We start from the raw sequence: 27,833 nt of genomic DNA on the forward strand, positions 1-27,833 counted from the left end.
ATAATCCGATTAATCAACCTTTGTAGGAACAAAAACGAAGGACATTACCGAATAGTAATTGTAACTTGATAGTATTATTGAACTTAATTGGTTCAAAATTTACGTACATATCAATTAAATTAATATTACATTGTGTGTATCAAATGTATTTTTTAACCAGTAATTGAATACCCTATATTTACTGCTTATAACAACGTACTAAATGATGCTCATATTCTCTACGGTTAAAGGGAGGTGGTATATTTCACTCTTATTCAACTCGCAATTCCAATTAAAATCAACTCATTCATCATTTTGCACGTAAGGTTTTTTTAGACTTTAATTGTCATTTTTTTTCTCGGCCTTTATTTGTGACATTCATTTAATTATATTAAACTAAACAATAGATATATTAAAACACAAATTACACAAAAAATGACATCAGTAGACAGGCTTATAAAAAACAAAACAAAAGTTCCAAAGTTAGGGCATGAAAAATGCGTTACAAAAATACATGATAAAATAATCTAAAAAAAAACACCTCGAAATACGAATATAATATTTTGCAATAGACACCACTCCATTAGTATCCATTTTACCTTGCATTCTCAAAGTTTATAAGGCAGCTGGGGGTTCTCTAAAATACCATTGATCTTCCAATGGTATGTACCATACCAAAAAGTTAAAGAATAATCCTTATGGAGTTTATATTTGAACTTCTCGCAAAGTTTTAACTGTCATATATACGTCATTTAAAACCAAACATTCCCAGAAAAAGGGTATGTGGCTGAATAAAGAATTCTTATAAGTATTAACAAATCCACAAATGTATGTTTTCATTCTCAACCGCTTTAAATATTCCTTAAAACGATCCAGAGTTGGAGTTTGGGAGAACTTATGTAAAAATAACATTCAATTTTAAGTAAGTACTTTTTCTTACAATAGTAGTATTGAATTAGAAATATTTAATAAAATATTAGCTAATTTCTATAGCGGAACCCATTAACGGATTAAAATAAGATTCGGGCGAACCTCTACAATATCTATAGGGGTCATTCGCAACGGTTGAGGGTGACAAATTATTTGCATGTTTTGCTTTTGGGACAAGAAATAATTAGTAATATATGTTTTCATGTTTTCTACATTAGTTGAAATTTTGCAAGCTCGGATCAGATTTCAATAGAAGCAGAACCTGAGGGCGGTTAAAATGCAAACCAACTCATCACTACTTACAGCATATTAACTAACATAAAATTTACGCTCTAATATGTGTCTATGCCTGTATCAATCTTTTGGACAATAAGGGCTTGAATTTAAAAGAGCTCTTGTTAATCTATAAAAATATCCAACAGTTGTTCATTAATAATTCAATAATTGGGAAAAACTAACAACTAGTCTTAAAAGCTATGTCAATGACTATATATATATATTTATTTTTTCAAATTGGTCTTCAGTCATTTTTTCTAGACCAATTTGGACTGACATTTTGGTTCAAACTGCGATCTCTAACAGTACACCAAAGTTTAATAGTTTTCAAATCTTGAACCGATTTTTCGGATCTCAATATAAAAAACCAGTTTCTTCAATTTCAATCAATGGACGGATTTTCTCCCATAACCTGATTTATGATTTGTATAAATATGAATTAGGCAACTCATTTAACTACATATGGCGTTATGGTTCTGATGTTTACAATTTGGATACATTGCTGACGTCATGAACATACATCCTTAGAATCTTTCTACAACAAATTTTAAGTGAAACTTATCTTTTTTAATACAAATGCAAACAAATTTTGTGACTTTTTACTTTCTTTTATGAGGAAAGGTTGTGTGATACAATAAAGAAAACGCCGTGTACTATATACAAAAAAATAGATTGAAATAATGACATTCGATTATCAATTTGTTAATAAATAAGAATTGAAGCAACTTTTTTTAACGGATTAACAAAATATTATTTGCATAAATTATTGAGAAACTCAGTACTTACATTTTACCTATGTAATGTAGACTTTAATGTAAAGTTACTTTCTTTAAGTATACTACCTACTTACATAAGTAATAAATAACTTTATTTCTTATGTTGTACATACCTTTTCTCTTCAAAATACATACACTGTTCACAACATCAATACTCAATAATCGATATCCAAGTACATATTTATTTCATCATTAACCTTCACTAAATTACATTTTAATTAAAATTCTTTTTATATATTGTTCGTACTTTTATACCAACATATTCATATCAGATATAATTCGTCATTTTATCACTTAACCTTTTCTCAAATAAGAAAAATTATCCAATACATTGGTTTTAATCTAATGGGTCCCAACTATGACACTATACTTCATTTAATACTCAATAATTATTCACCATTTAACAATATACTATATCCTGATATTCTTCAAATGTAGTCTTAACGTGTTTTGAATTAAATAAATATTCATATAGCGATCATTGTTGCATCTTTAAAACTTTCATTCGAATGGAAGTCTTCGTTCTTATTAGTTGTTAGCTAATATGGTGACTCTTATCTATTTTCATTCTGTTTTCTGTTTAATAGTAATGGTGCTGGAGGTGGGATCCCCCCTCCTAAAAAAAAAAGGAATTTTTGATTTTTAGAATAAAATGTTTGGTCACGATTAAAAATTTTTAAGGGATAACAGGAGTAAATTTTTTTAAAGACTAATATTTCTCAATCGGAAATTATCCAGTAGAGTAAAAAAATTAAAATTTTAATTTTTTTGTCAATACCCATGAATTTTTGAAACTTTTACCAAAAATATTTGAAATTTTATTCATAAAAATCTAATTTCTTGTTAAAAGCTGTAGATTTTAAAAAAAATAAAAAAAATCAATTTTTTGTCTGTAACTTTTTTTTTTTTTCAAAAAATTTAACATTTGAAATATTTTTTCCCAAAAAATTTTATTTTACTAATGGTGTTGCTCCAAAAAATTTAATTTTCAGAAGAAAGACATGAATTTTCAAAATTTTTATTCAAAAAATAATAATATTTTGACAACAGCTGTGAATTTTTGAAATTTTGTTCCAAAAAAAATAATTTTTTGTGGATAACTACTGAGTTTTGAAACTTGTTTAGAAAATTTTTAACCCCCCTTCAAAAGAAAAGAAAATAGATATATATGTATAATCCTACGGACGTGTTTAGACCATATATAATCCATGTAAACGTAATAGTTGTTTCGACTATTAATTTTTAAGAGCATTGCATATTATAATCTTCAAGCCTCAACAATGCCCCTTATCAAAATAAAGAGGTTATGTGATTTAAAACGTTTCTTGGTTGTAGAATTGGAAATATTACGACAAATCTTATTTTTGAAGCACAAAAATAACTAACATGTTATTTTTTCTCCCCAAAACAAGAAACATTTTAAATCACAGAACCTCTTCACTTTAAGCGGGAGAATCATTGAGGCTTGGGGAATTGTGTGTACACGCAATATAGATATGGCAACTGGTGTTCACTGATTTTCTAAGATTTGTTTAAAGTTTAGTAGATCAACATTTCAAAAATAATAAGAGACTAAAGAATAACAATAACAGCTGATATTAAAATGACAATACCAAAACTGTATTTTGTTACACCTTATTTAAAACAGCAAACACCCCAACTCCAAAATTTGATTATTAGTTACGGACTCGTACACGTGGAATTACTATTATACCTTATATACTCAAAAATCTATATTGGTGGCAGCGGAAAACAGGTTGTAAAAATTATATTATTATGAAGGAAGTAACAGAGGAAAAGCGTGGAGATAATTCAATTTCTAAAGTCGCTATCAGGACTCCCGATTTTAGTATCGAGGATCCTTCTTTTTTTTCGACATCTTGGAATCTCAATTTATATTAAATAATATCACTGTTGACTCGACAAAATTTTTATACGCAATAACAGGACTCCTCACAGCGTGGCACGAAAAGTCGGGAAAGAAACAAGAACATCCAACTCCTATGACAAGTTGAAACCGAAATTCTTGACATTTTTGAAAAGTCTAAAAGTCAACTTTTCGACGAATTAATTGGAAGCACGATGATGATTGGAAAACCGTCAGAATATCTTAAATCTCTAAGCGAAACAGCTCAGAAGATTTCTATTCCTGAAGATATGGTAAAGCATAAATTTTTAAACGCCGCTCATCCAGAAATTTTGCCTGTTTTGGTCTCAAGATCTGAAGATTCTTTGGAACAGTTAGGCAAATTGGCTGATCAATTGCATGAAATGATTAATATTAAATCAGTTAACCGGGTGATTTCACACTCATCACCTACTTCAGATAGAGATCATAATCGAGAATTCAAATCTTTGACTCTGACTCCATATTATCCAGATCAACGTCCTAAAGTATGTAGAGCACATCTCTTTTATGGACATGCTGCACGCTCTTGTAAGAAATGGTGCATATTTCCAAAATCAAGATCGAATTTAAATATAGAGCCTTCATCACGCCCTTCTTCTCCTATTCGTTCGGAAAACAGGAAAGGCAAGTGAGTTTAGCGGCGAACTCCTTGCCCTTTATCAAAGTCGCAGCTCAAATCAATAATTTGGTAAAGGTGGAAATTTTAATCGATACAGGGGCTACAATATCACTATTACCAATTTCAAAAGTTTTGATTACTTCTCTCAATCCGTCACCTGTAAAGCTTGTCGCGGCTAATGGAAAAATAATTCAAGTATTTGGAGAGTTAACTTGTGTAATTGGAATTAAAACATTACGCAGGAATTATCCATGGACTTTTGTTGTAGCTGATGTAACTAATCCTATAATAGGAATTGATTTTCTTCACCATTACGAATTTGTGATTGACTGCAAAAATGGAACTTTGTCCGACCCTAAAACTGGTAACTTAACTGCAGGTATTCTCTTATCAAAGAATGGCATATTTGCTATCAATCAAACGTTTGAAACATCTGAGTCTTGTATTAAAAATATTTTTATGAAATATCCTTATTTAACAGTATCTCGTCCTAATAACGCCCCGATCGATATTCCTCCGGACGTACATCATCGGATAGATACTGGAAGTTCTCCTTCATGTACATTCAAATTTCGTCGTCTTTCTCCTGAAAAGACAAGGATTTGTCAGGAGAAATTAAACTCTCTTCTTGAAGCTGGAATTATTCGACCCTCTAGTTCGTCTTGGGCAACACCTTTACATTTTGTGAAGAAGAAACAACCAGGAGAGTGGAGAATGGTCGGAGATTACCGAGCTTTAAATGCTAAAACAATTCCTGATAAATATCCACTTCCTCATATGAATGATATTGCTACTCGTCTTCATGGCTCAAAAATATTCAGTAAAATCGACCTTTGTCAAGCCTATTACAATATTCCTGTCAATGAAGAAGATAAACTCAAAACGGCTATTACAACTCCTTTTGGTTTGTATGAATTTAATTATATGCCTTTTGGTTTGAGAAATGCAGGATCTTCGTTTCAAAGATTTATGAATAAAATTTTGGGCAAATTCACATTTACATTCACTTATTTAGATGATATTTTGATATTTAGTACAACTAAAGAAGAACATTTACAACATGTAGAAACTGTCCTCAAGACTTTAAATCAATTTAAACTGCGTGTTTCGGAAGATAAATGTGAATTTTTAAAAGAAAATATTGATTTTCTTGGAGTCACAATAACTCCAGATGGAATTATACCATGTAAAAATAAGTTGTCAGTTATCAAAGCATTCAAGAAACCAGTATCCCCTTCAGAATTGAGGCGATTCTTAGGAATGATTGGATTTTATAGGCATCTTATACCCAATTTTGCTAATTTAGTTTTACCTTTAACAGAATTAATACGTTTATCAGATGTTAAAATGGATTTAGTTTGGACTCAGAAAGAAATATCATCGTTTGAGGATATGAAAAACACTTTGGATAATATTTGTTGTTTACCTTTTCTAAACCCAAAGTGTAATATATTTCATTTAATTACAGACGCTTCAAATCATGCAGTGGGAGCCGTTCTTCATCAAATTGTAGATGACAAGCCATCTCCCATTGGATTTTTCTCTAAGAAGATAAGTCAAGCTCAACTTAAATATTCAACCTTCGATCGCGAGTTATTAGGAGCCTATTTATCTGTATTACATTTCAAGTACTTAATTGAAGGTCAAAATGTGACAATTTTTACTGACCATAAACCTCTTGAATCAGCATTTAAAAGCCAAAAATTAGCCAAGTCAGATCGTCAACAACGTTATTTGTCATTAATTACCGAATTCGTCCAGGACATTCAATATATCAGAGGTAAAGACAATATAGTCGCTGACTATTTATCACGTCCAATCGCAAGTGTAGAACAAATTCCTGTATCTATTGATTTACCTAGAATTTCAAATGCTCAAACCATCGCTTTATCAGAAGAAGAAGAGTTTGTAAAATATTATGATGAGTTTAAACATCAATTTAAAAAAATAAAAATTTCAGATGGGATGGAATTAATTTGCGAAATATCATTCCAGCTTTGCTTCATAAGGATATTTTTGGTTGGTTTCACAATTTATCACATCCAAGTGGAAAATCAACAGCATTGATTATTAAGTCGCGTTATTTTTGGCCATCTATGGATAAGGAAATAAAAGCATGGGCGGCGGATTGTGTGAATTGTCAAAAGTCGAAAGTGGGTCGTCATATAAAGACTGATATTCAACCATTTTATGCCGGTGGTAGATTTCAAACTATTCATTTGGATATTGTGGGTCCTCTACCACCTGTAGAAATTCCGGGACAATCTTCGCTTTTACCGTATAGGTACATACTAACATGTATTGACAGAGCTTCTCGATGGATTGAAGTTTGTCCATTGACTGATATAACTGCCTCTGCTATTGCAAATGCTTTTATATACGTATGGATTTCTCGATTTGGAGTACCATTATATGTAATTACTGATCGTGGTAAACAGTTTGAGTCTGAATTGTTCCATCAACTATCACTTATGGTTGGTTTTCATAGACTACGTACGACGTCGTACCATCCCCAAACTAATGGAATGATAGAAAGAGTGCATAGGGTCATAAAGTCTGCATTGAAAGCTAAAAACACTAAATGGTATTTTGCTTTGCCTATTGTGATTCTTGGTCTCAGGATGATCCCTTCAGCAAATTCAATACCACCGTTTACTGCTTTGACTGGTTCGGAAATTATGATACCTAGTAATTTCGTTGATGATAAAAAAAGTTTACCTAATATTGTGGACCATGAATATATAACAAATTTAAAAGTGTATTTTAATAATTTGGATTTTGGAATTCTTTCAGGTGGTACAAATCATTCCTCAAAGTTATCATATGTTCCAAAAGATATTCTAACTACCGAATATGTATGGATTCGTGTAGATCGTGTCAAAGGTCCCTTAGAAGCCCCTTACACCGGTCCAGCGAAAGTCATATCCAGAAATAGTCATACGTTCAGAGTTGAATATTTATCTGGAAAACAAGACGTAGTATCCATAGAAAGACTTAAGCCAGCAAAATATGCTCCAGATCCATCCATATTCAACAATTCATCTACTAAAAAGTATAAAAGAACGAAACCATCGATACCCAGAAGAACAGAATCCAATACCAAAGATCAAAATAAGGTTCCAACGATCACAACAAGATCTGGTCGTAGGGTTAAATTTGCTCAATATAATAATATGTGTTAATTGTAATTATTGTACTTATTACTCCGTAATTTTAGGGGGGAACTCTTGTGGCGTTCAGTGACCAACCCCTATTTATTCCTTTTTGTTATTTTTATCGAGACTTCCTTTTTCCTTTCGTTCAAAGAAGAACCACATTTTTCGTTCGTGATAATAAATCAATTAATATTTTTATAACCTGGATCTCATCTATTCCTTCGAATTAATTATTAGTACCTAATATGGTGACTCTTATCTATTTTCATTCTGTTTTCTGTTTAAAAGTAATGATGCTGGAGGTGGGATCCCCCCTCCTAAAAAAAAAAAAAGGAATTTTTATTTTTATAATAAAATGTTTGGTCACGATTAAAATTTTTTAAGGGATAACAGGAGTAAATTTTTTTAAAGACTAATATTTCTCAATCGGAAATTATCCAGTAGAGTAAAAAAATTAAAATTTTAATTTTTTTGTCAATACCCATGAATTTTTGAAACTTTTACCAAAAATATTTGAAATTTTATTCATAAAAATCTAATTTCTTGTTAAAAGCTGTAGATTTAAAAAAAATAAAAAAAATCAATTTTTTGTCTGTAACTTTTTTTTTTTTTCAAAAAATTTAACATTTGAAATATTTTTTCCCAAAAAATTTTATTTTACTAATGGTGTTGCTCCAAAAAATTTAATTTTCAGAAGAAAGACATGAATTTTCAAAATTTTTATTCAAAAAATAATAATATTTTGACAACAGCTGTGAATTTTGAAATTTTGTTCCAAAAAAATAATTTTTGTGGATAACTACTGAGTTTTGAAACTTGTTTAGAAAAATTTTAACCCCCTTCAAAAAAAAAAGAAAATAGATATATATGTATAATCCTACGGACGTGTTTAGACCATATATAATCCATGTAAACGTAATAGTTGTTTAGACTATTAATTTTTAAGAGCATTGCATATTATAATCTTCAAGCCTCAACAATGCCCCTTATCAAAATAAAGAGGTTATGTGATTTAAAACGTTTCTTGGTTGTAGAATTGGAAATATTACGACAAATCTTATTTTTGAAGCACAAAAATAACTAACATGTTATTTTTTCTCCCCAAAACAAGAAACATTTTAAATCACAGAACCTCTTCACTTTAAGTGGAGAATCATTGAGGCTTTGGGAATTGTGTGTACACGCAATATAGATATGGCAACTGGTGTTCACTGATTTTCTAAGATTTGTTTAAAGTTTAGTAGATCAACATTTCAAAAATAATAAGAGACTAAAGAATAACAATAACAGCTGATATTAAAATGACAATACCAAAACTGTATTTTGTTACACCTTATTTAAAACAGCAAACACCCCAACTCCAAAATTTGATTTTTTATATCAAAAAGAGTATTTTAAATGTAACTGACTAATAATATCTTAACAATTATGAATAGGAAGCCTCTCACAACTTTTCCTACCTCAATTACTCAATGAGATTCAAAAAAGAATAACAAGTTTGCCGTAGTGGTTACAGAGTAACTAAGTCCGAAAGTATCAAAACTGGTCCCCAAAACATAATGAAACTATATTTTCATATGTTTGTTAAGGATGAGTCATTAAGAAAACTTTGGATTCAAGCCGTACCTCACCTACAATAGGAAACTTCACAATATTCTTCCCTTTGTGAACTTCATTTTATATTTTCTGATTATAAACTTAAATGTGAGGATACTAAAAAATTTCGCATTAAAGACCCAAAAAAAGTCTAAAAAATATTGAAAAAAACTGTCATTCCACCACTGAACAACAACTGAACTATTTTATCTAGCACAAAAAAGGCTAAATGAAGCCAATGTGAGCTATGTTCTTCTTGGACAAATTAATTGAGGCTCACTTTGGACTTTACAATAAAAGATGCGGAATGAATATTTATTTGAGTGTTGGGCAATATTTGGAAGTAGAAAAATGTATTCGCATGAAAAATATATTAATTGTGGCAACATCTCACTAAAGGAGTTGAAGGATAAATGTTATTTGCATGACAAAAAAATAGAGACTGTGTCCTCCATATTTTTCCCAATAAACAAGCTTAATGTTAGAAACATCCTTCAAACAGACTGTAGATGCAACAATTATTTATTTTTGCTAATGGTAAATAAGCCATTCCATATATAAAATAGTGTCGTGTAAGTCATGTAAATATCTTTACATATCAAGGGAAAACATTTAAATTTATTCAGATAAAAAAGTGATGAAGAACAGAAGACTCTTATCAATCAAATTGATCAGGGTGTTACTCGTTCATCTGATATGATATTTTTAATTTGCACTTTTGCGTTTGAAATAGTTTTGGAAATTAAAAAACAAAAAGTCAATTTTAAAAGACATCACTTCCTCAAAACATCCAAAAAAAATATTCATATACATTTTTTATGAAAGTATTCGCAGATGGATCTCATGCTTTTGATATTTTGGAATCAGAATGTAAAGATGATCATCATTTTCATTAATATATGCCTCTTATTGGAAGTAAAATATTTAATGGCATGACCAATAAATTTTTTCCCGAGGAGAATGATAACTAAACATAAAAAGAAATGCAACAGAAAAATTAAATAGAAAGATACAAAAAGAATAAAAAAATTAAATAGAAAGATACAAAAAGAATAAAAAAATTAAATGGGGAATAAATAGGAAATAAATAATTTTTGTTCAAAGGGCAGAGTACTTTTAATGTTCCGAATTGTGAATTGTTTTATCAAGAAATATTAGAACAATAATAGGATATAATAATATAAAAAAACTATTATACTTTTTGTTAAAATCTCTAAGTAATTTATTTGTGTAGAGATCCTAGGTCTTGGACAATGGTAACATTTCAATATGGTAATAAACAATTCACTAAGTTGTGAAATTGCAATGATATTCATATTCTCCAATGGCATAAATGATTCACAAGTATTACTTAACTTGAGAATAAGGGGTGAAGTCTCTTGGATGTATACAAGTAATTAAAAGTCCATCCAGTACGAATTCAGTATCATAAATAGAATTACTATCAGATCACTTTAATAAAGATGATAAATTTGTTTGCCAAGGAATACTAAAGAAAACGAATCAATACAATATTTTTTATAGCAGGAAACAAAGTGGACTTGACTGTAGAATGAATCACTCTGAGTTTTAATTAAGGAACTGAGGATGGAGGATAGACTCCGAATGATTTATTGAGCACTGAGCGATGTTATACGAAGTTACAAGCCATTGTTACAAACATTGAGGCTAAAAGTAATATTTACAATGAATGAGCCATAATTGGAGGTGGGATCAAGCGAGTAAGGCTAGTGTTCCTCTTCATATAAGGACGATATCCCTGAACATTACTTTCAAGGCTGGAAGTGTGTGGCTAGGATATCCAAATGACAATACATACATTCAAAGGAACAATGGGTGAATTCAGGTCCATATACCAAAGATTCATCTAAGTAATCAATAACTTAGAGCAAAAAACCGCCAAGATTTTAATTTACACTTCACACACGGGCCATCTACGAAGACAATGCTGAATACATGCCTCTATCTTTTCTCCTTTTTTTGTATATCTTTATGTAGTTAACCTTGGCAGCCTTCCCTTCCATGTTGTTTAAGTATTCATGGAACTGACATATCAAAATGTTAGTCTTGTTGAGTTTTGGAACACCTTAATCTTATGATCGGGTTATGTGATCTTGAACACAACACTACTTTGTATTTCCATTTCATCTCCATCTAATTAAATGAGACTTGTTATTTTTAGTAAAAGTTTATAACTCAATTATTTTATCCTATTATGTTATTTTTCTTGTTACTAATAAAAACACAGTATTAAATAAGGATTGGAATTACTTTATGATGTCATTAATTACAGTCAAGTGAGTTCCTACTCGACAAAAGACATATATCATGGTTTTTTTTGGTACATTCATATGTGTATGTGCTTTCTAAGGCATTGAAAAGGTATTTTATAAAGTTATTTCTCCATTAGGTTGTCGGAAGTAATTTGTTGTTAGATTTGCCTCTTTAATGCTATATATCATGATAGATCGAAATTCGAAAGGTGTGGCTTTCTTACACACATAGTGTATACGAGTGTTGAAAAAAACAAAAAACAAAACCTAGTACAAAGTTAATATTTTGACTTATAATTTTTTTTCAATTTGAAAAATATCAAGGTCTAGTCCCTCCTTATTTTGACCTTCAAATATACTTATTGTAAAAAGACCTGTTTTACTTTATTTTATTTTTGTTAATACTAATTAGTTAGTCAATACTTGCATTGTTGTTAAGTCCTAGTTAGAAAGTCTAATTTTAAGCTAGAATAATTTATTTCCAAAAATTGGCTGCCATTGAAAATGCCTTTCTTGATTAAATTTCTCTGTGGGTTTTCCAACGTGAACAAATAAAAGGATTCTAAAATTCTAAAAATGTTTCGAAGATTATTTGGAATAATCATAACTTATAAAAATATAAATAAAGTTTTTTTTATATATAAAGCCACCCTATTGATTAAAAAGAAAGAAGAACATAAGATAATTTGGATCTTTACTTTATGAAAATGTATAGTCCGGTTTATTTTCTGAATTATCATATTTTTTGGTTTTCAAAAATCTAACCCGAATTAGGATCAGATGATTTTTCAATCATAAAATCAAGGTTTAAAATAGAGCCTTTATTGTCAAATATCTATTTGAAGTTTAAAATATATTTTAAATTATTCACATTGTATACAACTCGTCATTATAAAGGATTACAGCAAATGAATAATACTACTAATTATATTAACATACAAATAATGTTACTTACATATACCTTTTTTTTATATTTCATGGTAACAAAATACGAAGTTGGCTTGATTTGTCTTCAAGTAGATTGGCAAATTTTTTGGCAGAGTTTATGGTGTTCTCTCCATACATTTTCATTTTAAAATGACATCGTTGTGACGTAAATGAGTGCGTTTTTCCTTTATTTAATTATTCTGTTATATGATAAAATAAATTATTTAACTACGTAAAAATGTAATATCTTCCTATTATATTGTATTAAAATGAAAATGGGAATATTTTTTACAACTATATTGTATGTGTTAACTAGTAAAAAGGATGCTTATTTCTAAAGGGTCTTGAAACTTCAAGGCCGATATATACATAAAAACAAGATGAAATGATTACAATTGTATTCTTTTGACGAAATGTTGTAAATTATTATCAACAAAATATTCTTATTAACTTTTTGCAGACACTCAAAATCGCACTTAAATTAGCCAAAATTTTGATTGATTTCATTTGAAATGATATATGGAGAATAAATGTACCATCGATCAAGTAAAGGTTATAAACTATATCTAAAATTCTTTGTTATTTAACTCAACTTACAAATTTGAATACAAGTGCACCATGCAACAAAGTTAAGTTCTTGGAACATCACCAGAATAAATCCAGATTGATTATTGTTATTTAAACCGTAGATTAAGAGAAGGACCATTAAAACTTGAATCGCAATAGTTTTTACCAGTAGACCTTTTTTTTTAGAGAATAGTTACGAATTCAAGGCATATTTAGACGTAGAATATCTATATAGACTGTATCTGAAAATGAAAGGTAATATCAAACATTCCAAAGATAGATTATTTCTTAAGTTATCTTGGATACAGTTCCAATATGTTGCATAGTACAATTGTAATAAAAAGGATTTTTCGTCTTCTTGATTTTTGCTCAAAATTGTTTTATGTTTACACACCACATCTATAAATTTCGAACAGTTTTTACAAACTTTATCTGTCCATAGGCGCTCTAACTCGATACTATATTAAGATGTTTAAAACGTCAAAATCTCAGGATGTGTAAATTTAAATAAAATGTATATTTTGATAACTTGCAAGATGTTAAATATATTTATTTGAGATGTAAATCCTCAGCATTTTTGATAAGAGAAAAAAATCACAAGAAAAACTAACAAAGTAAGCTCGTAATTTGAAAGAGAGCAGCATAAATGGCATGATGTTAAATCAATCAGCAACCTGCAACAACGAGAGGAAGGAAATCATTACCAATCTAGAAAAGGATACAGATATACAGGAGTTACTCTGTTATCAACCCTCAGTTCTTCTCTGAGTCTAAAAAGAACCTAAGTGTATAACTCTTCGACAAATCTTCAGTCTTACTTCCCATATTTCTTGAGTGCTTCTATAGGTGATGACTCTTTAATAAGATGTTTTCACCTAAAGAATAAAAAAATAACTATACCAGTTTTGTAAAATAACATCTATTTCCATGCAAAACAAAATTATTTGTTTTATAATTATTAATTGAGTAATAGACCAGACCATGCTATCAACTCCGATATTCTCTCCAACTCTTTCTCCATTTGCATTTGGACAGTGTAAATGTCTAATCAATCAATTAAAAACATCTGGATTGATTGAATTATAAGATCATTATTATCTGTGTTGACTGTTGATGAAGAAATATTAATTAATTTGGAACTTCCCATATGATTTTAAGGAGGTGGATAGTCTGAAGAAGCAAATCTCAATCATTTATTATTGTTTTCTTTTTGCTCAGAGTAGATACGGGATTGTTCTGATGATTATCTACTAATCACTTTGATGATCTCGGAATTTCTATTACTTTCTTTATCAGTAACAGATCTGGTAATTGGTCTAATCCCCATTCATTTTATGTCTGCTTCAAAGAATTTAATCTTTCATTCCAAAGACGATACTAATTCAGACAACAATGGTGGGATTTTTGTGGTGAAAGTTGAATAACGGAAAAATGTTTTTTGTATAAAAATATATAATACTAATACCATTTTACTAAGAGTTTCCTATAAAGATCATTTTAAGGACGGATTTTTCCACTGAGAGAGATACCTTGATTGTGTATCCATTTTGCAACATCTTTGTGTAAATACTGATACCACATATCCGACAACGAATGTTCAAATAGCCCCAATAGCAAAGTATCATGTGAATGATATTTGATACAGGTAAAAGTAATCTTCAAAATATATTTGGTTTGAGATAGCAAAAACTAATACGGTAAAAAAATGCTAACAATTTTTTACTCTAAATTTTATTAATATATTTTGAAAATTCAAGCATAGCAAGGATCTTTTATAGTGATCATCTTTCTAGGAGGTATATTTTTTACATCTCTTTATATGTATTCATAATTTACAATGAGTTATTGCCTTATAAATTATAGAATCATGAATGTAGGGTGATACATATGTAAGACAATGACTTTTTTTGTTTTTTTAAGATGGTAGATTTGAAGTTGAATGAATAAGTGTATCCATTGTAATGAAATGAACTTGAAAAACATTTTTGAACATCATGGATTGTCCCTTTCATACAAATATATATATAAAATAAACATAAAAACACACTGAGATGTGTTTTTTTTTCCTCAAAATAAGTCTGAAGAACACTTTCATAATATACTGAATTAATTATCTACCTTTTGTATCACTAAATTAATCAGAATGATCGAGTGAAGTTACCCTAAATTATACTTAAAGATCACAAACATTTATATATACAATAAATAAAAATAATGGTATTTTATTTATTTGAAAGATCATACCAGAGGCAAATTAAGTTTCATTAATCAAATGAAGGATCTCCCTATGACTAGAATTCTTGGATATCTCAACCCATTCCAAAAGTTTGGTTATAAAGGCAATTAGATAATTAATCTAAATATGTTAATGAAATATTTAGGTGTTTATATCTCGTGTTAATATTTTCCCCCTTTACAAAGCCCTTTCCTCGCGGAAAAAATCAAAAAACGTACTTTGCCAAAGATTAAAGCCTGTCAAGTCATTTATTCTAGCATAAAAAAATTTCATTGCCAAAATTGAACAGTTTTTTTATTTTAATTTTAATTGGGCAGATGGAGTTACAAGATTAATTAAACATTTTGTAATCCATTTACTTCAGCTGACCTAGGAATTTATTTGAAGTTCACATAAATATAAAGTATATTTCCCCCTCTAAGGAGGACTGAGGATGTAACCTACGTGCATATTTATCCCGAGTGCGTTGTCTATTGAGCTACGTCGTTATATGACCCATTTTAGGCCCAATGTACTTTCCCGAATACAATGCTAAGAGTAAAAAAATATACTCTTTAAAACTGTTTAGTATTCGATTGATCAAATAAAAATATAAAAACTTTGTTTTAATCATGTCAAGGGTCATAGAGGTATTCAATAATTTATGGTTTTCCTGTATATAAAACACAATTAACACTTCAACTCGGATTCAACCACAAATCATTAACCGTTAATTCAAAAAAGATGTGTTAAAATTGTCAACTTTGACCTAAAAATACCATTTTTCTAAACTTAAATTCCCTTTATACAGCCAAAAATGGCCTCAGAGTGTTTTATAAATATCTTTCACACTTGTATCAGCATCTTCCTTAGATTTACACTTCGTTGGCCATTCAAATGCTACAGGAATCTTGCAATCAAAAATGGTTTTCCCAGTTATATTTTCCATTTGTTTTATACTTTTCATTCAACGTTTAAATATTTATGATCGATCACATGCATTTGAGATGAAAGGATCATTTTTCATTATGATTTTAATTTAATATCTTTACTTTATTCCTTGAAACCTTTCTCTCATAAATTAAAAATAGGTTAAATTTAAAAAAATTATCTTTCTTTTTTACAATGTTTTGACTGGAAGAAACATACCCGAAGAAAGATAAATAATTTTCTATCCTAGAAAAAAAATTATGAAATGTTGCCCTCAAGCAAAATTATGAAAATTATGGTCCATAAATGCTACAAAAATAAACTTATTTTATTTTAACATTCTATAATAATCTTTATTTTATTTATTGAATAAGACATTTTATCTCAAAAAACACAATTTTTATTCATATTCTTGTAATAAGTAATTTACTTACAATTTCCTAGACAGAATTATATAAAGGTTATTGAAATAAAAAGGATTCAAACAACCGTGAAACAAGTAAACTTCGGTATTTCCGATGCTAAATGCATTAATATTTATCCTTAAACTCATATTGCAATAGATCATCTTTTCTTTTTTTTTTTTTTATATATTTTTTGACAATATAGACTATTTTCTGAAGTGTTACTCCTGTGCAACGTTATGAGAAAAGAGGTTAATAACACAAAAAATGGATGTACATAATTCCTTCAATAATAAAATAAGTTGCACATTAATTTCGAATTAGCTGGTAAAGTCTTCTTTTGCTATTCTTCAGATTAATAAATACGTTATTTAATCAACTTTAGTATTAAATATCATAATATATTTATTAAATAACGGCGATGATAAATTAGTATATACCATTAAGCAATGTATTAATTTGTACCTAAATTTATTTAATCTTTAGTAGAAAGCTAAAAAAAAAAAACTCTTATAAGGAAGTAATGTACCATGTATTAGGCATAAGTTCTATGGCCATTTACATTCCAACTGTACATATATATTTTATGTATGTAAAAGTGTTGGGTGTGGAGTAGAGACAGAGGAAATATATCATTTTTGGTTATTTTAGTTGCACATATATTCAAATGGGCTACTAGAAAAAATCCTTTCATGTATACATACACCATAAATTTGCGTTTTAAAGAGTCATTAACTTTTGTCGGAGCAATGTTTGCATGATAGAGTTTTATACCTAAAGTTATAAATTCTAAGTAGATTAAGTATTTACAAAAAAAAGAAAAATAAATCTAACAGTTTTGCTGTCAGGATATTTCATTAGTTGAGTTGCACTAAATATGATATTGGACGAGTGCGATACTTTTTGTAGTTGCATTGTGAAAATTATTATGTTATTTTCCAAAGATTATATCTTTATTATTTTATTTTTGAAGAGAGAATATGTAACTATAAAGTAGTCACTAGTGCTTAAAAGACAAAGAGTAATATTGACAATTTGTTGGAGAGCTATAAGTATGAGTCATTGTATCGGACTTGGAATATAATCGAGGATCAATACAAGGGTATTTCTTGCTAATATAATTGTAAGATACTGAGCTGGACTTGTGGTTATTTTCTTCATCTGCTAGATGTTTGTAGCTAATTTAACGAAACATTATGACAACTAAGCTTCTCTCTCCAAAACAATCTTCAAATTGTCTGGATTAGCATGTTGATTTTCGGTTTTTTACAACCATATTCATTAGAATAGCTACTCATAAATCTGAGATACCAAACCCATTCCAGATACAGCAAGGACAAAGGCAGGAACTTCTGTAATGTCGATCCTCAATTCTAATCGGAGTAAAAAAAAAGAGTTTTCAGCTCTAACTCCCATATAAAAACCTCTTGAGTGAATCTCCGTCGTTTATGTGCACACACTTATATGTTTCCTCCTCAAGAATTAAAGAATAATGATAAAAGCTTTGGAAAATTATTAAACACACTGTTCGAGAACATATTTATAATTTACAACTCTACATATATTCAACTTCTCCATATTTTATGTTCAATGATATAAAAAGTCCTTCAGCATACATCTTTAACAGGGATTTTCAATCAGATGTAAAATTTACTCCCGAAGGTTAATTTTGAGGATTTAGGGGGTAAAATTATATATGGCAGAAGAATTTGAGACACAATTAAACCCCATATTTTGATCAAATGATATCTGAATTGAGCTTTAAATGAAAGATTCGATCATTATTCCAATATAAATTATTCTTGAAGGAAAAAAATCAAGTATCTTATTGATTATATTATGTGTTTTACCATGATTGGTTCTTATTATATTTTTCGAAATGTCCGGTAGGCATAGTAAAAAAATGAAGACATTTAAAGAGTGTTATTAATCAATGCTTAGAGTCCACTGCCTTAGAAGTTGTAAATTGAATTTATCAAAATAGAATTATTATTAAAGAAAATAGTCAATGTAAGTCGAAATAAAGTATCTAATAAAAATAAATATTTTTCAAAGTTGTGTGATAGATTTCCTCTCAAATAAGCATATCTTATAAGAAAAGGACATATAAAGTATTACGGTACTGTGTATAACAAACATCAGGCTTAAACTAATTTAACTTAAAAAACCATGAGATTGACAATTTTCTATGCCTATAATAAAAGCTTTAAGTACATATATGTTCATCAAACTGATGTTTGAATATAACGTTACATTTTCAATTTTAACATATAATAAGTGCATTAATAAATGAATTGTCTAATAAAATTAATTTCCAACCATTGAAAATATAAGTCTATTCTTTAGTGGTCAATGTAAATAAGCCGACTAGTAATAAATTGACTGTTGGGCACAGAGATCAACTAACTTTTTAAATCATTTTAATTTTCAAATTATTTACTACTAACCACGGGAGAACCATTATTATTTATTTTTGTCCACATAGTGGCAACTAGGAAAATGTTTTTCTTCCAATTGATAGCTATTTGTGTGTTCTAGAACATTATTTAAAGAAAAATTGTATAATAATGACTCTTAATCTCTCAAAATTTGCTTAATAGAGGCGATGAAATAATAACAATTCGCCCGGTATAATGATTATTATCATAGATATATTTAGGCCTTTTCTCGTCAAGTCCTACTTAATCAAAAAATGTTATTTCTTTATATAATTCATTTATACATAATTTTAATAAGGAATCGGAATCCTCCATAAAGATGTTATCAGTTCATCCTTAATTTTTTGCTTTTGGTACTAGAAAGGTTTTGAATCGTTGTATGTTAAAGTAAATAGCATGATTTTGCACTGAATAAATTCAAAGGTCATTAAAGTTAGCATACCGTTGTATTTGAAATATGCAAAAATATTGACTTTTGGTTTTAAAAAATTGACAATTTAAATTCTCTATTCAAGGTTACCCCAAAAAGTTATTTCACTCATTTTTTTATGTTTTGCAACTTAGTATGTTTTTACACTGGGTCAACGATATGTTTGTTGTATATTTGGGTATTATCCAATCTCAGGGGCGTCAAACGGATTTTTTTAAAGGGTGGAGTATTGGATCCATTTTGGATAAATTTAGAAGTGAAAGTGAAATATTTGTCTGAATACAAAAAGGCATTTGTCAGAAGAGACTTTATTTAATAGAATATATTTAAAAAAAAATACATTTACATTTTTTTAGACAAAATAATAATTTAAGAAAGTTATAACGATAAATATTACGGAATTGGGGACTACAGAGCCTTTAGCCTTTTCCCTTCCATGGATGCCCCAGAATCTATTTTTTAAAATTTATGAGCAATTTCCCTAGAGCGGTACAAATAGTCACCAAATATAAGTATATTCATCATAATTATATGAACGGTGTTTCATCCGTCTCCCATCTGGTGTAAACAATTAATTAATGAATTGATAAATTATTTACTTTTAATTAATTTTGAAATATTTTTTTCTTTTTGTTTTAAGGAATGTCCTGGAGGTATTGTTCAAGAAGAAACTTTCAAAGAAATCTACGGCAAATTTTTTCCTCATGGAAGTAAGTAAAGTCTTTTTATGTATATCAAAATATATTTATAAGTTATACTTGAGAAAACTCTTACTTTTTGTAGAGTACAGAATAAAGAAATCATTATGTTATCTTTTTAACGACTTTTACTTTTAAACAAGGAATACAATCTCATTTTATCCCTACTTTACAGATGCAACCCTATATGCTCATCACGTTTTTAAAGCTTTCGACGCAAAAAAGAAGGGATATATCAGTTTTGAGGTAAGGCCTTTTTACATTAATGTAGATTCATACATACATTGAAAGTAATAACACATTTTAATCTACAAAATAAGTCATATGCAGTGTCTAAAGTATATAAAACCCTCCATTAGTGAACAGGGATATTATATACCCCAAAATTTATAAAACATTAATGGCAGTCTTTATTTTTATTTGTATATTTTTAAGCCTCTAACATATTTATTTATTTTTCAAATTCCTATCAATTCTGTGATGAAACAAATTTTAAGAAAATAAGATTTATTTTTTGTAAGATAACCACCCCTAAGATAATATAAAATAAATATGGTACCCTTGAATCCTATCGATATTTGAATATTTGGAGAGGGGGATACGAGAGAAGAATCATTGCAAATTCAAAGACCCATAGATCATGGATCTATAGATGGATCGGTTCTCTGGAAAGGCTACATCTTTAAAATAATTAATGAATAACTTTCATTAATCAATATGTAAGTCATCATGATTATGGTTTCAAATCAATCAATGAGTCTTTGAAGTTTATAAACTCCCTTCCGCTTTGTAGTCTAGGCCTTATTATAACATGACATATTCAGGACTCATTATTTTCAATTCCATCTCTACTTACTAATTATCATTCGGAGGACTCGAATTCCACTTTAAGCTAGAAAATGAAAACAAGATATCTCACGTAAAATTTACTTAGTATGAATCGAGGTTAAGTGACTAGATTTTTGTTTTTCCTTTAGGCCAACAAGGCTTATCCCTGATTCAATTTAATAGTACTATAAAAAAATATTGAAATAAAAAAAAACATATACATAAACATGCACACGTCAACTAAAGCAAAAAGACACTGTAGAGTTTGTTTATAAAAGTGTTATCTGTTATCCATTTTATTTATTAACTCACCTGAATTTACTATTTCACCTGCATAATCGACTCCACTTGTCCGGAGCTTCATATCACTGAGAGAACCTCTGATAGGAAATTCCCACCCAAGGGACTTCTCAAAAGAGGAGAAGATACCAACGACTATCTTATATAGTTTTTTTCATCCTTTCCGAATAGGATGTCAACTTTTCCTTCTAAGACCTTTGTAGGACTCACTCTTCTACTTGTTATCTAAAAATATTGAGAGATGAGCTCTACAGAAATGTTCCTCCGTCCAAAGTTGCCCTATCCAGTAGGAGTTAAGCGATTTCCAAAAAATATTAAAAGAAAGGCCGCCATATTTCAGGGGATTAGGAATTATCTTCACCAATATATATATTTTTTTCTTATTTAATTTTAAAAAATGGCATTTCGATCATGAGAATCTGTGTGGCAATTTCTTCATCAAAGGAAGTTATTCGTAAATGAAAATTTAATCATTTGAAATCATATACACATTCCAAGCCTGAACTTTGTCCAAAGTGTTAAGATTGAAGCCTCATTCAAAAGCTACAAACCCGACCAATCTTTATGTTGATTTTTTCAACAAAAAAATGAACTCGCTTGGTTCCAATTAATAATTCCATCGTTTCTATCATGCTAAAGGATGGTCTTACTTTTTAAATGATTCTATGAAATTGACTGAGTGAATTGAATTAACTTTTTTGCTTTTGATCTCCTGTCTTATTTTTTTTTCTTAAATATAATACACGCAACCTCATCAAAACATTAACGTAACTAATTTGATTCCATCAATTCGCATAAAGTAATGAATATTTTATAGTAATTTTTATCTTACTATAAAATTTATGTTTTTACTATAAGAATAACAAATTATATCTTGTTGGAGCCCTTAACTCAAAATGTTAATATTATTTTTAAAATAAGGATACATTTTTTCTGGATTACTTATAAATATATATGTATTTTTAGCATTTTAATTAATATTTACGAGTGAAAAATGAATGGAATAGTTTTTTGTAAAGATGACACAAAATATCTTAATTAATTAAATTTTTTTTAACTATTTATCATTTAATTAGAAATATTTTTCTTTGTTTTTGAGGCATTGTAGTTCTAAAAATTATGCTACTACTCTCTGAGTCCTTAAGACCAGGTCTAACCTCACCATAAGATCGATAGACACCTGAAAATGTCAATAAATTAATGTAGGCTGAAGGTCAGTCATATCCAGGTTCTTCTAAAACCTTCCAAATTAGTGATTTACAAAATGATTAGTTCAATATTTGGATTGATGAGAAGACGGAATGTTGAAAGGATATCATTCAAATATGCAATGGTATATCTTGTGAGCCCAGGAGTCATTGTTATGATGTTATTAGTATAATTCCTCACCTTGTTCCCATTTTTTGCCAATGAGGACCATTGAATCTTTCCATTTTTTAACAAGAAAATATCTCCATAGAGGAACAAAAATGTATTCATCGACATCCTTTAATTCTGATAGATCCTATTTAAACTCCAGGTATTGCAATTCTTCCTTATCAAAGATATTTTTATAAGTTACTTTTGTGTAGCATTTATGTAAATACATATTGCATTTCAGATTTCTTATCACTCTAAATATACAAATTCTACAATAACAATTCTCTTGCTCCCTCTCTAAAATAATCATTTGTGACCTCTACAATAAAATATATCAAGGATTTTCAAATTATTTATTATAGAAAATATCCTTTATTATAACTGGGTCAAAATGGTCCGTAAGACAATATTTGTACGCAAGTCATTTTCAGCAAAAATCAAATCATAAAACTGTGTTTTTGCTTTTTTTTAATTTTCTAAAGTTGCGGTTTCTTTCGGAAAACTATAACAAGTCTTAAAATGTCAATAGAAGGTCTTTTTTCGTTTTGTTAAAGTTGAATACGGGTCATTTTGATCCGTAAGACAAAACAAGGTTTTAGTCGATTTGAATATTTGTCTCTAACAGATAGTTTCAATTTGAATTTTAATATTTTTAAATTAGTTTATGTGAGGGTCTTCAATATTGGTGAATTTTTATGCTCTTATGGTCGTCATTCTAGATATCTGGAATAAAAGGTGTTTTTCCTTTTTCCATATTATTCAATTTTTCTTTTATGTGTATAATATAATAACTAAGTATATTCTGTTTATATTTCTAAAATGTCTAACATTATACTTTAGGAAAGGTTATTCTTTCACATATATTTTTTATTAAAAAAATTTTTGTAAGAACATTTAGTTCCTAAAATTTTCAATAAAAAACATAACACAAACACATGGATATCGTTGAATGTGTTTATTTCTAAAGAATTACCAACAAAAAATGTATAGGTATTAATTTAAAGCACGGTACTAAGGACTGTAATTGAATAATATTTTTTTTAGGAGAAGGAGGATCTATCAGTCAAGTGGGAAGAGATGGAGCAACGTAGCTCAATAGACAACGCGCGCGGTAGAAATTATTCTTTGAACTCAATGTGCATAGATTTGCACCTCCCTCAGTCCTTCCTAGAGAAGGAAATATAATTTATGTATCTGAACTTCAAAGAAGATTCCTAGATCAGATTGAGAGTAAATGTTATCCATTAATGTTTAATTATACTTAATAAATGCAACTCCATCTGACCAATTAAAGGTACACTAAAAAGAGTGATGTATATTTATCTATACTTTTATAGGTCAGTCAACTTATGGGGCGAAGTATCTATAGTATGAGTTGCTGACAAGTAGTGATTAAAGCTAGGAAGATTGATTACCCTTGGATTGGATGAAATGTTTAATAAATATTATTTGCTATTTATTTGTCCTATTAAAATGACTTTAGTTTTAAATAAATCAATATAATTTACAAAAATGATATATAACTCTAGTAATAATAAATATCCCAATGAAGAAAGGAATAGCGAAATCTATGCATGGCCTGACATAAAATTGATGGTCTCAATGAAGAAAAATGAGTTTATTTATAGTTTCGAACCATTATTCAAAATTTAATTCGATTCTCTCATTGATGATTGATATGTTTCCTAACGGAAACATTTAGATTAGTGATTGAATTACATTAGTTTTATATGTATTTAATCTAGACATCATCTATTGGCTCCGAGTGCTGTAGATTTTATAAAAAATGGGTTGTTTTTTACAAAATTGCTTTTCTATTCTTGACAAAGTTCACTTACTTTATTAAATAATATGTTGGTTCTTATATTTTTGCCTTTTTTTCATCAGAGGCAAACTGAGACTATTATGCTATGAGAAAAGAAGTTTATATGGCAATAAACAAAAACTACGTTTGGTACCTTGTACTTACTCTCTACGGATAAACACAAAAAGCCATTATTCTATCTCCTCAAAACTCAAATGACACGGAAATGTGACAAGTAAAAGTATACAGAATTATGTATTTGTTGTAACCTCCTTTTGGCTTTATTTAACTTTATTATAACAATTAATATTAACTAATTATAAAGGATAAGACTTTATTTAAAAATTTATAACCTTGATTCTACTAATGGCACAATATCCCTCCGATGTTTACGACATCTCTGTTTACAATGACAATATATACAAATCTTTTATATTAAAAAAACAAAGTTTGTCTATCTAGAAGTGCTCATTTTTAGCAAGGAGTGGGAGTCGCTTAAGCTCAGCGTTTCATGTGAAAAAAGAAAAGAAAAGGGAAGTACATACATATAAAAAATAATGGATGAGATTTTAGAAGATATTTAGCAACAAGTGGCTGTAAGCTTAGTGCTTTACATTCTTTTTTAAAGGAGTAGTAGACATTTAGGCTTGTAAAATCTAAGCAGTTTTTTATGTGCGTTTTTTTTTTTGTAGCTAATAACCTGAACAATTTTTTTTATTATCTTTTCAAGCTCAATTCATTATAAATGAGGATGGAACATCTAAGTATTGATTAACTGTGTTTTGAGTGTGCTCATAGAACAATTTCACACTCTCCTACTTAATATCTTTAATAATCTGGCGATCTTGGATTTCTTGTCGATATTCTTAACATCCAAGTATATGTTGACTCAGATTATGTACTAACGTGTTTCCTTTATTTTGTAATTTTCTTCTTGTAATCCTCCAATATCTTCAGTTTGTATCTCATCAACGACTGATGTTTGTTAGTGCTCTTAGCTTTTCGAAAAAATATACATCCAATCAGCAAGCATTCCTAGTACACGTTGTAATAGAATAGATAATAGATGTATACCAGTAGCGTTATTTTTGATACATAATATTTACTTTTTTCTTCATTAAATACCAAACTATAATTTTTGACGACTTTTTTAAATTTGATAAGGTTCTCGTTATGTTCTTCTATACAATTCCCACATATATTTATGTCAGATACCGGTCGTTTGAAAAGTCTGAAAGATGGTACTACTGGCGCGTATCGAGATTATGTTTCGTTATTAGCATCTCTTGTTACCAACTTTTAGACAGATTAGTCTATCTCTTTCTGTTTAGCATATGTTTGAATTGAGGAATTGGTCGGAAAGATTATGGGGGCTTTCTTTTGGATTTACAAAGAATAATTCTCATTAACTATCTGGAAAAGGGTAAAACAAGTGTATCACGAAAATGCACCAGCTCACACTCAGCAGTGGTGGTCCCAAAATTTATGGAAATATGCATCCAACTCGAGATAACTACAGCAGGAGCAATCTCAAGCACCATCACTGTTTATCATCCATCACCATATCATGGATTTTATCAATTATTTTTGGAGTAGTAACCTCAACATGGCGTTCAGAACATTCATTGTAACTTTTGGCCATATGGCCACACCGGAAATTTTTAAAACCACTTATAAACTGTTCTAATTCAAAGTGCAAAGTCCCCATAATATTTATCAAACATCTTTTTAGTGTTTGGAGGCGTTTAGCCTTTTCATAAAATAATGTTTAATCAACAAAAGAAATTATTTTCGTCCATTTTTTTTTTAAATCACTCCATTTCCTCGGTTCAAACGAATTCCAAACAGAAAGAAATAAACAAGTAGCACTGACTTTTGAAGGGAACCCCCATATTTATGCATATACGTATTTTGTTGTAGTTGTAGAATTGGTATAATCTATCCCCCTTAGGACACCAACCACTTCAATGGTAACACCAAAAGGAATTCTTGTTAATTGGTAGAGTTTGCCGCATCCTTCAAATGCTCCAAATATCTTCATATTTTATTCAATGACTATCTAATGAAAGCTGCTTTTCAAGTGGGTTGTACTAACCATCGAATGTCTGGCAATCCTATTCAACAGATCTTCAATCTTTGGGTGTAGATAGGCATTTTGTCAAGTATATTTAGTAATGTGTTGGGTATAATTTATAACAAGTTGTTTTTAATACATTATTCGTAATTATGTGTACTGAGTCTTCCATGAGGGTTTACTTTTTTCAATAAATCTGACTTTTATTTCATAGCTTTTGGTCGTCAATGTAGAGTTAAGTTTTCAAAGAGAGTTTGAAACCAGACTTTCATAGTTGAAAGATAACATACTTTTCATACAATTTTCTTGGCCTTCAAAAAGAAATTTCAATTTTAGAATACTCTTGGAGTGTCGAGTTTTGGCAATACCAAGAACTCAACTTTAACATAACCTTTCTTTTCAAGAACCCTTGACTATGCACGAACTCCCTCGAAGACACGTTGGAAGGAAGAAGATGCCATTGATACTTTCAATTGCGAATCAATTATTTTCCAATTATATCTTTGAATAAGTTTTAGAGAGATTAACCTCTCAGTACTTCCGGTGTCAACTAGTGATTTCACTAAATTTTTATTCGATGTCTTTAAGATAATTGCTTTTCCCAGACTTTCTTATCCAGAGAAAGAAGATGACAAAAACGTAACATAAGTATCTGGTACCCTTGTAATTACAAATTGAATGTGATTTTATATATTTAATATAGGATAGGAAGATCGGGGTTATTCCTGAATCTCAACAATTTGTTATCCGATCAAAAACGAATTGATAATTAAAAGCAACGCCTTTATTGTTAAATAATTGTATAAACAAATACGATAAATTAAATAAAAATAACATAAACATTACGCTTTAGATGGCCCTTAGATTAATATTGGGTTTCGGGTTCTATCCCCACAAGATAATTAAAGGATTTCAAGTTTCGTTTTTAATTGTATTTCTTTTCATGCGGATTTTATAAGGCCAGTGTCTTGTTTTATTTGGAATTTGGAAATAGATTTATTTTGTAGTAATAACTGCATGTTTAATATCTTTTTAGATAAACCTTTGTAGATATATATAATTTGAATTATTTTGTAAAACAGGCAAACACTTCCAATAAAAGGGTTATGGTGAAATATAAAATTACATGAATTTAGATTTTCCTATCTTGTTAAAAGAGAGCAGTAAAGTAGAATATAATAAAATTAAGTAGTTTAAAGTATTCATGAAATGCAAAGTCATCTCCTACAGTACAACTGGAGTGGGGATTTCTTTAGATCAGCAGGCGTAGATTTGGCCAAGAATTTTAAACAGTGTTATTTTCACTTTGTATTTGACTTTTCCCCGGATAGAGGGTGCGATGATTT

General features: G+C 29.2%; 1 protein-coding gene across 1 annotated transcript in view; it reads left to right on the forward strand.

Moving 5' to 3' along the window:
• LOC121113736 (A-type potassium channel modulatory protein KCNIP1-like) overlaps window positions 1-27,833 on the forward strand; it is a 201,907-nt gene that overhangs the window by 123,729 nt on the left and 50,345 nt on the right. The window contains exons 3-4 of the mRNA XM_071886821.1: window positions 20,065-20,134; window positions 20,298-20,368. Coding sequence (XP_071742922.1) covers window positions 20,065-20,134; window positions 20,298-20,368 — 141 coding nt within the window. The remainder of the gene's footprint in view (window positions 1-20,064; window positions 20,135-20,297; window positions 20,369-27,833) is intronic.

This window comes from Lepeophtheirus salmonis, chromosome 2, assembly GCF_016086655.4.
Source record: "Lepeophtheirus salmonis chromosome 2, UVic_Lsal_1.4, whole genome shotgun sequence".
Lineage (NCBI taxonomy): Eukaryota > Metazoa > Arthropoda > Copepoda > Siphonostomatoida > Caligidae > Lepeophtheirus > Lepeophtheirus salmonis.